Source organism: Mycteria americana, chromosome 9 (genome assembly GCF_035582795.1).
Source record: "Mycteria americana isolate JAX WOST 10 ecotype Jacksonville Zoo and Gardens chromosome 9, USCA_MyAme_1.0, whole genome shotgun sequence".
NCBI lineage: Eukaryota > Metazoa > Chordata > Aves > Ciconiiformes > Ciconiidae > Mycteria > Mycteria americana.
The window spans coordinates 38188463-38203400 of record NC_134373.1 but is presented as its reverse complement, the minus strand read 5'-3'; the positions used below and the strand labels follow the sequence as shown (position 1 = coordinate 38203400).

Genomic DNA, 14938 nt, shown 5'->3' with positions numbered 1-14938 from the left:
TTTTATATTACTAGGTTTTCAAAGGTAGGCAAATTAGATGAGATCTCTTCACAAGAGATGAATTTATGAGACAACTGTTATTTATAAGAGCTGAAATAATGTGTTTAGAGTGCCTCTGTTTTTATTTAACACCTGCTTTTCCCTCCACACAATTTTCTTCAGAAAAATTCAGTAATGAATTGATTTTTACCTGTCTCAAAAGATGACAATCTGGAATTTGCAAAATGTCTGGGTGAGAATACTGAACAGAGGAAGCCTTGTGAAAATAAATTATTGGGCTGGCTATAAATTGGCCCTTAGCGCCCGTGAGGTCTTTCTGAGCCCTGTTGGAAACTTGCTTTTCCTGTGGGATGATGTGTCTAAATCAGAGTAACTCCACTGAGAGCAATGGAGTAAATATAGCTGAGAGAATCCAGCCCTGTATTTCCAACATTTCTCTAGTTTCAGTTATTTTCAAGGTGGGCTAAAGCTGGTGGCCATTTAGAGGTTTATGACAACATTAGCAGTAAAAAAGCCGAGATTTTGGAAAAAACAGTTTCTGTGAAAGGTGAGGGAGAGTCTCCCATCCATGGCTGGAAGTACACTGTTTATGACCTGTATTTCAGCAGCTCCTGTTCCACCTTCCAAGGCACCACTACCCACCAACACGTGATATTTGCCACATACCTTTTCTAATACAAAAAGTTGATAATTATTGTTTAATACAGAAAAGAGAAGCTCATGAGATGTCCCACCGCCCTTTTGTTTTTGAAATTGATGTGTTCTGTAAAATCCCTAGAGGAAGAAGTTCTAGGAAAAAAGCAAAAAGGAAAAAAGAGAAAAGCAGGGAGCAGCAGGTCCCTGTAGATGATAGTTGAGGTGCCATAGCTGATTTATAGGTCTGGAAAATATTTGCAATGTCCATATTATACTTGTTCTAGGGATAAAGAGAGGATTTAATTCACTAGTACTATCAATCTGTTACCTTTCAAGGCAGTAAATTCACTAAATTCACTAAAAAAGCAATTCAGCTTCATGGAGTTGTTGTCGTAATATATCATTTATCATTTACTGTATGTAAGTACCAATAGCACAAACATTTAAAATCATCAACAGGACTATAAAGAGATGAAAGAAAAATGTTTCAGAATAAATCTCTGTCTTTTCCAAAGCAACCTACTCTGTGATAAGGTTATAGAGTGAAACATATGTTACTGGGAGCTTGAAATAAACTTCTTCTTTGGTCCATTGCAAATGTTTTAACAAAATTGTTAAAACTCATTTCCTATTTGTGTATGATACTGATGGCAGGAAGAAGAGGGGGACTTTTAAAAGTAGGCTGATATGCCGTGGTTTCCTCTACAGTGATGCAGGGAGGTTTCTCCAGGGGATTTCTCAGAGATGCTAAAACTATATACTATGGGGAGCATCCTATGGAGGAATCTAACGGCCCTTATTAAATCTGCTGGGATGCCTGTCTCTTAAAGCTAATCTTTAGAGTTAATCCGATAGTGATGAATATCCCCATTAATACTTAGATTAATCGATCATCTCTGAAAAGAAATAATATTTGCAATATTTTTCTTTCTTTAATGAATGTATAAAGGCAATTGAATCAAATTATGGGAGTTATCTATGCTGTAATACTCCCATTTCTCTGCCACTTATTTTCATTCATCCACTAGTTAGCCATATTTTACATTTTGATACCATTTATATCGTATTTTTCATACAGCTATGATTGTTTTTTATTTACTCCTAGCATCCCTTACTCTTTCAGCAGTCTGAAAGCCTTGAAGTGGCAGCATCTGTGTTGAAGAGGTAGAAGCAACCATCGGGCCCACTCGAGAGGAGCCCTGCCAAGGCCACTTGTAGTAATCGAGCTTTCTTTGAACACAACATCTGCTTACATAGACTCTCTTACAAGATCAAATTGTAACGGCCAAGATGGAAAAGAAGGATGAAAGAAGAGATGCTATCTATATGGTCAGTCAGTTTTACTGCCGGTTTTATGCTGTTTTTAACCCAAGCCAAATTCCCACCTTTTGTTATTAAACCTGGTGGTTCTGCTCTGATTCTCATTATTACTCCTGGCTGGAAGATCTGGGGGGGATTGGCACTGCACTGGTTGCCCTGTAAGATTTTGATTTCTTCAAAAAGAACAGTTCCAGAAAACGGCTGAATGAAATGGTTCAAGGTAGGAGCAACACCTTTCCGCTTCATGCCTTTCCACTGCTAATACTGATGAAAAACTCTGTGAAATGCCTTTCTGCTGTCATTTCAAAGGAAACTGTTTCCTAAATGGAAAGTTCACTCAATGAGAAAATTCAGTCTGCGATTTTTCTGAGTAATAGTGATTTTTGTATTGGTGTTATCTGTCCATAATCAAGGCTATGAGTGGCCATTTTTCTTACTCTTTCTTTTTACTGTCCAGTCAAGATAACTCAAGACTTAGGGAGAACAGGCAAAGAAGATTTTCAGAAAAGGTCCAATTCCTTTTCCCTACTATATCCTGTGTTATTGGACTAATCCACCAATGTAAGAGTGTTTTGAGAATTTCCACTCCATGAGAGTATTGTGATACTTCCATATGTATTAATATGAATTTTGCAGAACAACAATCAAAATGCAGGGGTTTTTTTAATCAAGTAATCCATTTCACCTAAGTTGCACAATGAATGATGTTCGCAGAAGCTGAAGTAGTTCCTTGTGGAAGACAGGACCATGACCCATTCAGGTGCCAGAGCAGCTCACAAAAAATGAAAGAAATACTGAGCTGATCTAAGAACAAAAAAGAATTCTAAAAAATTTATCTCCTTCCTACTGATTTTGTGGAAATCATATACTTTTCTGAAAATGGATTCTGATGGGAAATCCCCAGCCAGTTCCAATATGCACAGTTTGAACATGGGTGTCCTCTTTTTATTAGTATTTGCTAATTGTCAATCTCTTCACATAGAAAAGTCGGTTTTGGTTTTGAGATGCTGAGCAACAACAACCGTTCTCTTAGAAATGTCTTAGGGCACAGACAGTTTAGTGTCTTAATTTGGTGTTTTCCAGTAAAGTAAGGAACTCATGAAGAATGCATGCCTCGGTCATGACCATGTGCTAGCACACACGAGTTCACAGGGTGCTTGGCTCACGTATAGCTCACGTGCCCTGGCAGAGGTGTCCACCTGAGAAGGGCGCTGATGGTGCACACTGCAAATTTAATAAGGGCACGCTGTGCCCAGCTAAAGTTCAGATGGTTGGGGCAACACGGGAGGCAAAACAGAGAAGAGAGAAAAGCAGAGGTTCATCCCCCTGCACACCCAGAGCTGTGGGTGCACCATGTCAGGTCAGGGATCACATCCAACTTTGATCCATGCCAAGGGGCAGCGTAGTTAGAAGGAACTGATTTAATTCCTCTAATGGGTTCACTTATGCTGTCTCCGAGCCCCAGCACTCATGCTCTGTATACCCTTAAAAACCTGGAGATAACGAATAGGTTTCTTCATTTTATCTCTGCTTTAGAGTTTGAACTCCCATAGTCGGGCCCACTGGCTAATGAGGAGTGATGCACTGAAAGCCATCGGAGTTCTCCCACAAGGAAATTAGAAGCTGAAAGATAAACACACCAAATGATCGGATGTACAAATCACTCTCTATACTCCCAGAGCTGTTCAAAGGGGGATATGCTTTTGTATAATGAATTATTACCCTAAAAATCACAACTAGTCCTCACTTAAATGAAGAGCTTGGTCCTGTAAATTACATGTACTACTTCTCGTATTATTTTCTGAAGAACTAGAAATGCTGTGTTGTGTACACTAGAACACAAAACAGAGGAAAACACAAGCTCTAATCACTGTGTGACCTCTGTTTATTTCCCCAAATCAGGCGTAAGCTGAGATGAAGTTCTTTCCATTTAATGTCACTCACCTGTGCAGTCTTGAAATAAGAGTGGTGAGATAAAGAGTAGCTGCTTGGGCTAACGAGGTGCGTGAGTACTGTACCTTGGTTACAAGTGTGCTTGGCATTTCCCTAAAATATATGGACAGAGACGACTAAAAGAAATAGAAGCCAACATCAGAGAGAGAGAATCCCAGGCCTGAACCCCTTTTCATGCTTTTGGGAAAATCTTGGCGGGGGGGGGGGGTGGGGAGGTGCTTCCTGGAGACTGCTGGCCCTCAGTTAAAATCCATTATGCCAACCTTTCCACTTGCTCGCAAGCTGCAGAAAGGATTGCAAGAGTCAGTGGCCACAGGTAGCCCGTATCAACAGAGAAGAGATTGTCCTGGGAGCACAGTGAGTTTATTCCTTGTCACTGGACTTGGCAAGTATTTTCAATCCGATAAATCAAGCAAACAAAAATGCACAGAGGAGGGTTTTGGCAGGCATAAATGTGTAAATTCAGACTTGTAAAAAAATTTATACTGTTTAATGAAGACTGTGTGAAGACCCTATGAAGGACTCTGTCCTACTAGGAAAGCATGTGTACAGCATGTACATACATGCTCTCTTTGTCACCTGTGAATAACAAATCTCTTCTATGCTTAGAAAGCCACCCCAGGGGACATTTTTAGATCAGTTTCTAATGAGTGTGTCAGTGCTTAAAAGGACTGTACAACTGTCTGCTGGCTCAAGTGCAAAAGAAAAGTGCTAGCCGCACTCAATTTTTGAGAAGAGGTACATGGTATTACTCTCTCTTCTCCTTCCTAGGGGATCCAGGTAGACGGACACTTCCACGTGGCCTTCAGAAGACACCTGAGTGATGGGATTCATCCCTTAAAACTTCACTATGGCCCAGGACTTCTGCACGCAGCTCTTAAAGCTCCTATACTGACTCAGGAGCCTGAGCATTTCATACTTTGAATAAAGTGTCAAAAAGTCATGTCTTTGGAGGCCTTCAAGGTATTTGCATTTTTATCATCACGTTATCATTCAGTTCTATCCTGAGGTTTGGTTCTGCATCTCAAGAAAAAGGCAAAAATTGTTGTCCTTAATACTCTTCCCGCAGCCTTCCTCCTATCTCTGCTACCTCTTCATGGGCTGCCCAGTCCTCTCCACCCCGAGTCAGCACAGCTCCTCCGGCCCTTCCCCACCATCACAGCACCAACTTGCTGAGTGGATGTTTCAGGCAAACACTGTCTCTTTCTTATAAAGTGAAGACATCTGAATACCTAACATGCGTATCCATCAAACAATTTTTGGCCAAGTCTGAAATGCTGCTGCCAGCTTCCAGCTGTGACTTTTGGCTTGTTTTAACTCCCCATATCCACCCCTACCATTGAAAATTAATTTAATACGAGGACTGGTGTCAGGCCTTCAGTGTTGTGTCATCTTTTTGTACAGACGGTGAAGATAATTGTTTTAAGTCTTCACTACCCACACTTGACAACACCAGCTTTCTGGGAAGTTTCAGTTTCTTCTCTTAGTGGGGTTAATGGTGTGGAGACTGTGAGAGTATTTTGCAATGGTTTTATGCAGGTTCTCCATGGTTTTAGTTTCCCATGATTTTTTAGATTGATGTTTGGGGGAAGGGAGGTGTCGTTCACTATTTTTCTGACTTCTGTAAGGTCTTGTCTTGGTCTGGGAGAACGGGGAATGGGGAATATTTACACCTCATTGTCTGACCTGGAGCTGGTTGTCCTCCTGAATTGAAGGGAGCCATATCCAGCCCAGAGAAACTCCTTGGCTGAGACAATGGGAAGCTTCATTTCATCTTTACCAGGAGTAACCACCTTCAAAGGCTCCCTTTGATTAAAACCTGCTTAGAGAGGCAACAGGCAAGAGGATAAACAAGTCTACAAAACTATTCCTTTTCTCCTGTTGTAGGAGGTCCTGAATGCCTTCCACTTACGCTTTTTGCCTGGTTACTTTTGCTTTCTGTATCCAAAAGACCAAAAAAGGCTGGATTGTTTGCGGAAAGCTCTATTGCTTTTTTGTAAATTGTTTTTGGTTGCCAATATTTTGGCAGGGATAACTCTCAACCCATAACAGGTCTCAGTCTTTTTCATGTTAAAAGTTAAACATTAGAGCTATGCCTTTTAGGCCAAAACTTAGAGTCAAAGAAGATTGGGCCCCCATCAGTACGTAGAAACTGCCACAAATAAATTCAAGCATTAACTGAGAAGGCCATGCAAAGGTAGAAATTGTGTCCTGTTTAAAATAAACTGGAATTTTGTCATTTCTCATACATTTGTACTCAAGAAATGGATGGGGATCTCTTAGGAAAAAAAAAAAAAGAGAAATATTGGGCTTGGAGTCTTAATGAGCTTGAAGGAATATAATCTAAAGGTCAGTAAAATCAATGGAAAGACTCCCAAAGACTCCCAAAGGGCTACAAATGATGTCTATGAGATAGCCAATCCAATGGGACTCTTAAAAGCAGCGATTTTGCAACATCAAAATCCAAAATTAAAATTAAGAAAAAAGTTTCAGAAGTTTCTTCTTAAATAACCTATATTTCCTTCAAGGAATCCTGTGGTAAAACTCCTCAAGAGATGTAGTTAAGCTAAATGAACAACATTTGAAACTCCTCGGCTGTACTGCAAAATATTTTTAATGGCTTTGTCGATGCTTTCAGATGAAATGCTCCTCACAGTGATTTGCATGGAATGTTTACAGACTTGTGTGTTACTCTGTTACCAGATAATTCACAATATCCTCACTTAAACAAGCAGACACAAAATAATCAAACTTGACATGTCAAAGAAAAGAAGTGCTGGCAGGTATGGAAAACACTGAACATTGGGTGAGGATACAATATTTTCTCAATAAAATGCCATGAATATCAGCAGAGTATAGCATGTGATTTCATAGCAAATTCTTCATAGTGCGCATTAAGCTGGCAGTATGCGTTGTCATAAAATAAACACTGTTCGCACCAGCTAGAAGTAGCACAAAAGACCCATGCGGTAGCAACAGGGCACTTTGATATGAGACAAAACTTCAGAAAAATATGACTGAGCAACATGAGTGATTCAATTCTTTCACTGCTGTTTGCTTCTGTTTTCTATTTCTGTTATTATTGCTGGGGAGCCGACCTTCTGAAACATACGTCTCATTTTTTAGGACGGGTTGGCAGAGAAAATGCTTCTGCACTTTATTTCAGCAGCAAAGGGCTGTTCTCTAAAATACCAAACAATGATACATCGACCCAAGACACAAACCTTCAGGACTGCTTTTTGCACTCCACAGACCACTTCCGTACCTATTTTGCATAAATATAACTTCCAGCAATCTGAAGCAAAAACCAAACTATTTGCAAGCTTATACTTTAGCATTTTTTAAACCCCTCTCATACAAACACGGCGTCAGCTATGAGTGCATTAATCTGAAGTTAGTGTTGTCTGCTTTAAAATCCTCGCGAGCAGGCACGTTTGGTTTACAACCCTGATTTCTCCAGGCTCACCTCCTAGCACGACACCGACGGTACACGCTGTTCTCACCCCCCGTGTGTGTGCGGTGCGTTTCGGGGTGTGGAAATCAGAGCAGCTGCAACCAGGGCAGCTGCAGGGACACATGCTCTGCGCTGATCTGTTTGTGGGTGGGTGGGTGGGTGGGTGGGTGTAGTTTGTGTATAGCTGGAGGGCTTCCCTCTTGGAAATTCTGGGATTAATGACACATTAAGCCCTTTCCAAGAGAGTGGATTGAAAAGAACGAAAGAAAGGAAAAAAAAAAAAAAAAAAAAAGGAAACAGGCAGGCAGGCTGATGGCTTTTCCTGCAAAGTTTAGTACTTCAAAAGTTAACTTCTAAGCAACTGCAGATGCATGGATAAAACCTATCTTGGACAATATGCAGCAGCCCTTTCCTTTCCATCAGCATCTCCAACTTGTTGCCTACCTCTGTTGGATTCCCTTGTTGGCCATTAGCACTGAGTCAGCTCCGTTAGGTAAGGATTTTGTACTTTTTAATTATTTGATAGTCATTTGGGGGATAGAGTTCATGTGTATTTTAAACTGAGATGATCTTGTTTACATTTACTTTTGAATGTGGGTTAGAGTGATAGAGCGCTATTATTAGAGTCTCCAAAATAGAATGGAAGTAAGGTTAAAATAAACAACTTCTAAGGTAATGAAGAAGGTCAAAGTGATAATCAAGCATGCTTACAGCACACAATGTTTATTGTCCATTAGAGGACTTCCACTTTCTTTTTTTTTTCTTTTTTTTTTTTTTTAAATAAAGAAATTACAAGCCTGTGAAGATTCTTACTTCCTACTAGAAAAAAATAAAGTGATTTAAAGAATATTCATAACATTTTCCCATAAATGGAATATATGAAATGAGCCATAAAAGAAGAAAAAGCTTTAAAATAAGAATCTATTCCTCTAAGGAAAGAAGTATATACACCATATATCAGAGCAACATTATAGATTAGTTAATTACACATATAATAACACACAGCTATACAGTCTCTGGCAATAAAAAGTTCATGAGTAATTTTTCTACTACTGTACACATTAAATGTAAGGCTTGTTTCACTCTAGCATAGAGTTCGAAGAGGACATAGATTTTACATATGCAACTTGTTTATACAGTTTTATTAATCTACTGCAGGAATACATTGAAAATCATATTAGACATTATTCAACTAGTAAAAACAGAGTTAATAAAAAAACCTGAGAAAAGCAGGAGGACCAGAGCGTAGTGCTGTGAGTGATTATGGATACAGCTCTGGCCAACTCTGTGGAGGCACTCTCCCCTTAATGGAAATGCATTGCAATATTTTACAAAATTTAATTCCAGTGGAGTTTCAACTAGTCTTAAGAGTGATTGTCAGCCAGCACTCATTAGCTCTATGAAGATAAAACAATTTGAAGCACTCTTCATTTGAATATCAAAGGGTCACCCAGAAAGGTTTGCAGGACTAAACACAAGGCAAATGACCTTATCGCCTTTATCTTCAAACAATGCCTTTAATTTCTGAAACCTTTTGAAGGGTTGCCAGTTTTATGGAGTGTAGCAGTTACTTACCTGATAGAACAAGCTTTTCATCAAGGGGAAATGACCTTTTAACTCCTAGTAACTAAGTAACTGTATTTTCCACCGTATTTTTGTTACTGAAGGTAATATGTATAGGCATACTTATTAAACTGGGAACACAAAACAAGAATTAAGAAATAGCTTGCTGGCTTTTAGTGATGCTGAAGGATTCATAAGACTTGTTGGTTCTTTTTTTCATAGTGTGAACTTGAAGTAAATGAAACTGCTCAAAAAAGTTTACATTCTGACAGATTGTGTTGTGACATTATAAGGATATTAACAGAGCCATATGCTGTTTACTTTTTTACTCTGAGTATAACAAACCTACTAATCCCATAAGAATTTAACTGTGAATAAGGAATGTCTGACCAAACAGCTTTTTGCAGATGTCTCGTTATGAAAGAGAAGATGAAAAAGTCCTTTAAAGACCAAGGAAGAACTTTATCATCTTCTGCAGCCTTATTTTAGGGAACGAAGCTCCAGTGGTGGAGGATATTCTCATTATTTGGGGTTTTTACATCATTTCCTGTAACTGAGAAACATGAAAAGGTTACCAATAATGTCCATAGCTGCTCTCTGGTAGAAGATTAAGTAAAGTGTCAGGGACAAAAGCAACTCAGTGAATCATAGATGTGGGAGTTCGGACACAACACAGATCTTGTCAGACTTTTCTCAGATGAAATTCTGTAAATAAGTCAATCAAAAGGAAAAGACAATAGATTTTTTATAGAGGTATTTGAGACAAAAGTATTTCTCTTAAAATAAATAGTTGCTTCTAATACCACCATCGACATGGAACTGCTCCCCATCCCCTCTGGAGCCTTTTCATAACGTACAATTGAAAAAGTTTTTAATTGGGATATGAGCTTCCTGCAAAGGCGCCAGCCTTCCTCGAAGCTCACTAAATCCACTGGTGTACATATATAGTAAAATTAGATACAACTAATTATTTGCAAGTTCACTGCTGTGGATTTTCCTCAACACTGAAACACATAAGAAAAAATTCGAGCATATCCTGAGGTGAAGAAAGAGAAGAGAGAGGACGGTGTCGGGGGAAAGCTAGGTGCGTACAGCCAGCTGAAAAAGATGGTGCATTCTCAAATGATCCGAATGATCTAATTTGATTTAAGAAAGTAAATGAGGATAGTCTAACATGGCAAAAATTATTCAGTATGTCTCACAATTTTATAAACCCTGGTCTTGCTTTCACTAGAAGAATGAAGTGAAAGTCAGAGTATGTGATCTGCTTTGTGTACTACCCACAAGCAACCCAGGATCTCACTTGTGAGGTTCTGCTGTAAAATCTGAGTGCCATGGACTTTCCATGCTTTAAGCAAAAAATCTACCGGAGCTGAGAAAACGTTTTCCCATGAGTATTTCAAAAGGAATAATTCAAACTATTCAGGAGCTTTCCCACTTGCTTCATGTACCTACTGCAGATGACAAACCCTCCCATCCCTTGGTCAGACCTCAAAGATGCCACCCAGGTCCTCAGCAACCCCCTGGAGCTCCAGGGCTCCTGCCACCCTCTGGGTCCCTGAGCCCAGGAGGGGTGCAAACACCCCCAGGGAAGCCCCAGGGTATCTGGCCTGGAAAGAGCTTGCAGGGATGAAGCTCTCAGGCCACGAGTGGGTTTGGTCAGGGACATTCCTGTGACTTCAGAAATTTCACTGGGACTGTTCTGGCTCTGTGTCTTTGCTCTGTGGAAAGCACAACAGACATTTATAGCACTATGCAAACAAAAAATACCCTGCTGAATGCTTTCCTACAGAAGTAAAAGCTAGACTCCCTGGCCATGGCAAATAAGCAGCAACAACTCCCAAAGGGAGAGGAACAACCTTTACTGCATGTTTCTCTCCCCATATTATTTTTAATTATCAAAAGCTGTTTACAGGTTAATATTTTATGTCCCTCTTATTTAAGTTTTTGTCAACATCAAGTGACCCCATTGGCCTCATTGTCTGGAATTAATCCAGTTTGTATTGTTTGAAGAGTGAAATCTGATCTTACCTGATTATGTGCCATCAAAGCAAAGCTGGTAGCAGGGGTTGTACAATGATTTCTGTTTGCTGATAACTTTTTCGTTCCTCTCCTTTTTATCTGAAAGACAACAGGGTTATCCTTACTGCAGGAATAGTTCTTTCATAAGGAAGGCAAAATTGGGCAGCTGTTGTTACAGTCTGGGGGTGAGGGAACCTCTTTCACCTTATAATGAATGTGTTTGTGACTCCTGAGCAGCATCAGTATGTCACTACTGGATTTTAGGACTCTGAAATTTGGTAGGGAAATAATTTTTAGCTCACGCATTTGCCTTCCAATCTTCTGATGAAAATTAATAGTTGTTTTCAAAGTTACACATGCTTACAAAATACGTTTGGTGTGAGAGGGCTCTCTTTCTACTGCATCTCTCCATAATTTGCCTATTTCCCATTGAACTGTCAAATATGTATGCTGTTTAAACTCCTTAACAGCATTCAATGACTCTGTGCTGTACTAAAATTGAGGATCATTTTATTAGACACTGTTCATAACAGTATAGGACATCCATGGCCAAAATGTTTGCTTTAATGGTCCAGTTCCTCAAAGTTATTTTGTCTCCAAATGCCAAATCCAAAGAAGTATTGTATACATCTAACTTCCTTTGCAATCGATAGGAGCTGCAAGTAGTCAAGACAAATCAGTGTTTGTTCCCAAATTGACAAGACAAATTGCTGGGGAGAGGAAGCATCATCATTCTATTTTACAAATGGGATGGAGACGTGAAGTGGCTCAAGGTCATGAAGAAAATCCTTCGGTGGAGCTGAGCTCTGTACCGAGGCCTTATGAGTCGCAACTCAGCCCTGTTAACTGCAGCACAACTCATAACTGAAAGCCAATATAGTAAATAGGAGTGTAATAAAAATGCTAAACCTTTCTCCATCTTCCTTGTAAACTCTGAAGTCAAATGGCTACACACACAAACTTAAGGGGACACAAAGTATTGTTGGTAGGTTTTAGACTACTTAACATATTTTAGATGACCAATACCTGAAATTTCCCCCAAATCCCCTTTGATTTTAATCAGGAAAGGATCCATTCACTTCAAAAATGCTACATCTATGATATCATACAAATATAGTTGAAGAAAAGAAGGAAAAGTCATTCCTGCACTAACTTCATTAGAGACAGAATTTCTTTTCTGTTTTTTCCTACTTTTCCCTAGACCACTTCTGTAGCCTAATAAAACATTTCTGGCTTTGGAAATGGCTCTTTCATTCCAATATATTTCCTCCAATTTTTTTTTGTGACCTAGGCTTGCTACTTCAAAAGGCTGAGAATATTGTGAGAAGTACCATTCTGTTTATTTTTAACTGGGCTTGTGCTGTATCCCTTTGAACAGTTTGCTGGGAAATGTTCTCAAGGCAGCCAGATTACCAATTTGTCCGATTTTGTCTACCAGTTTGTTGCCTTGGATATTCATGGGTTTGTTCTGAGTTTTTGACTACTTTCTTCCTGGATGAAGCACCTCTCTTGTCACTTCACAGGTGGAGGTTTAGTGTTGGACATAGCTGATGCCCAATCCACTACAAAAATGGATATTGTCTTTAACGCTTGGTGGGCAGCGTACACTGCTTGTTTAATGATTTTTCAGTTTTCTTCAAAGTGGTGTATTTTACCTTCAGTTACGACCTTTATTAATTTCATTGTGACAGCTACACTATGTGTTTTGCCCTAAGTAGAGATTATTTATGGTGAAATCTGAAAAAAGTGGATTAGTTTGAAGAATATTTTTCATCTGACTTTGAAACACCAGTAAAACCATGTGTTAGTGCATGCAATTGTTTGTACAGCTTTTCTGGAAAGAATTTTGTGTGTTAAGCTCTTAGGAGATTTACTTAATGAATGTATGTACTCATTTTCTTCTTTCTGACACATATTATTTTGATTATTCTGACGTCTATTACTTTGATTGCTGTGTTCACGCTGCATGGCATCCAGGGGGAGCCACAAGGGAATATTCTACATATTGGAAGGAAAAAAATTGATTGCCTAATATAGTTGAGGGATTGTAGTAGTCTGCTCTGCTCCTTTTGCTGGTTTTATATTAATTCATCGATCGAGAGCGAGTTTATCTTATTCCCCTATTTTGTTCACAAAGCAGCTTCCACGAGCTGGATAGCAATTTCTCTGCATACCACAATAATGTAATGCATCTCCCGTGGTAGCCGGAGCATTTTATAACTCAACTGTCCCTTGACAGCTTTGTGTGTTGTTGACAGTTTCAGTAAATGATCCCTCATGTAGTATCTTGCTAATGCCTTATCAGCTCAGTAGCTCTTGCACTTTCCATGAACCGGTGGATACCCCAACTTTTCCTCCTCCTGCTAATAAGGAAAGGCATAACATTTCCCGTTCCAGACTCACAGTCTTACTTTCTCTTCAATTTTTAAAAGGCTGATCAAGTTGCATTTAACCTGTGTTCACTAACTTTCAGAAGGCAAAAGTCTATGGAAAAAATCTAGAAGATGACCCAGAGATGAGAGGGTTCTTGGAAGTTCCTGAATCAATAGCTCTATAATGAGTTTAATGGTGAATGTGGAGAATGACTTGGGATCTGAACTAAGACCATTCCTTTACAGAATGGAGCCTGGATTGTGTCAGCTCCTGCTTGCGTCAGCTCTGTTTAAAACTGTATTTTCCTGATGTTTGACTGTCATGCAAACTTTTCATGGAATTTTCTCTCATTGATTTTCTACAGACCTCTGTGAAGAGCAAAGGGAGGTAAAACTCAGTCACTAGTTTATTTAATATCTAAGCTAATGTTTTGTTATTCATAACTTAATAATTAAAAATTTCTTTAGAATTAGCATTATTAGACCTCACTGCATTAGTCAGATATGTTATTTGTTGATCTGATCCAGCTACCAGAACAGGCAGATTCACAAACATCTTCAGAGATTATTTTTAATAGTCGTCTTTGTCCCTTTCCTCCAATTATTTGCTTTCTTTCCTCCAATTATTTGCTTTATAATTAACTATGGGTATGCTATAAAATTAGTTGACTGTGACCCAACCTCCCTCAATAACACTTTGATTCACTCAGGCTACCTTATCATCAGCTCTGTTCTTTTCTTAATGGGCTAGAGAAAAAAAATATATAAAAATTCACAGAGCCATTTGCTCTGCTCTTTTATTAGATGTTAGGACTAGAGTTAGCAACAAGGACATAAACAGGGTGAAATTTAATTAATTCCTTGTTTCTCTTTTGCAAGAAACACAGGGAAAATGAAGAGGAGGCTATTTCTTACGACAATGTACATGCAACTCATTCTTCAAGTGCTAAAATAGGTGGACATTTCATTTTCTGAATGTATATAAAGCAGAATAAAAATGAAGGTAAAAGAGTTATCCTTCTCCCTTAGCTAGCCCATAATCACCCCAGAACTTGATTTTTGCTCCAACAGAAAGTCTTGTAAGTGCCAGAGGGACTCAGCCACCCACACCCTATAACATTCCTGAAGCATTTGGGCTCCTTTTCTCCTATAACATCCTTTTAAAGTCTCACTCATAATTGTTGAAAATAGGAATCCTCCAGTTCCAAATAATTTTCAGTCCTTTGCCTGGACTAGTTATTTCAATTGATCTGTAAAGGAAATCCCTAATAAACCACTGTGTACAGTTAACACTGGGAAAGCGGAAGTAGCTTGTAGCATTTCTGGTCTGGAGCAAAGATGCATTTTGTTCATCCCCCAGTCCCGGCGTGGGGGTACCTATGCAGGGACACGACCTGCCCTGCCCGGCGGGTCAGCATCTGCTGAAACAGCAGCAGGTAGGACTCCCTTGTGCCTCCCAGCACAGCACCAGTGCAACCCTGCCCGCTGCAACACACCTCACAGGGGAAAAGGTTTGACATTTCCTTAAGATATCATAGTCAAAGACTACAGCCAAGTGGAAGCACTCGGGCTTGGATGTGGAGAGCTGAAGTTCGACTTAATCCCTGTCCCTAGCGTG

General features: G+C 39.4%; 1 protein-coding gene across 1 annotated transcript in view; it reads left to right on the top strand.

The window, feature by feature from the left end:
* The first annotated feature begins 7759 nt into the window (after positions 1-7759).
* Positions 7760-14938, top strand: part of LOC142414251 (von Willebrand factor D and EGF domain-containing protein-like) — a 185121-nt gene continuing 177942 nt past the window's right edge. Inside the window, exon 1 of the mRNA XM_075511234.1 lies at positions 7760-7856. Coding sequence (XP_075367349.1) covers positions 7760-7856 — 97 coding nt within the window. The remainder of the gene's footprint in view (positions 7857-14938) is intronic.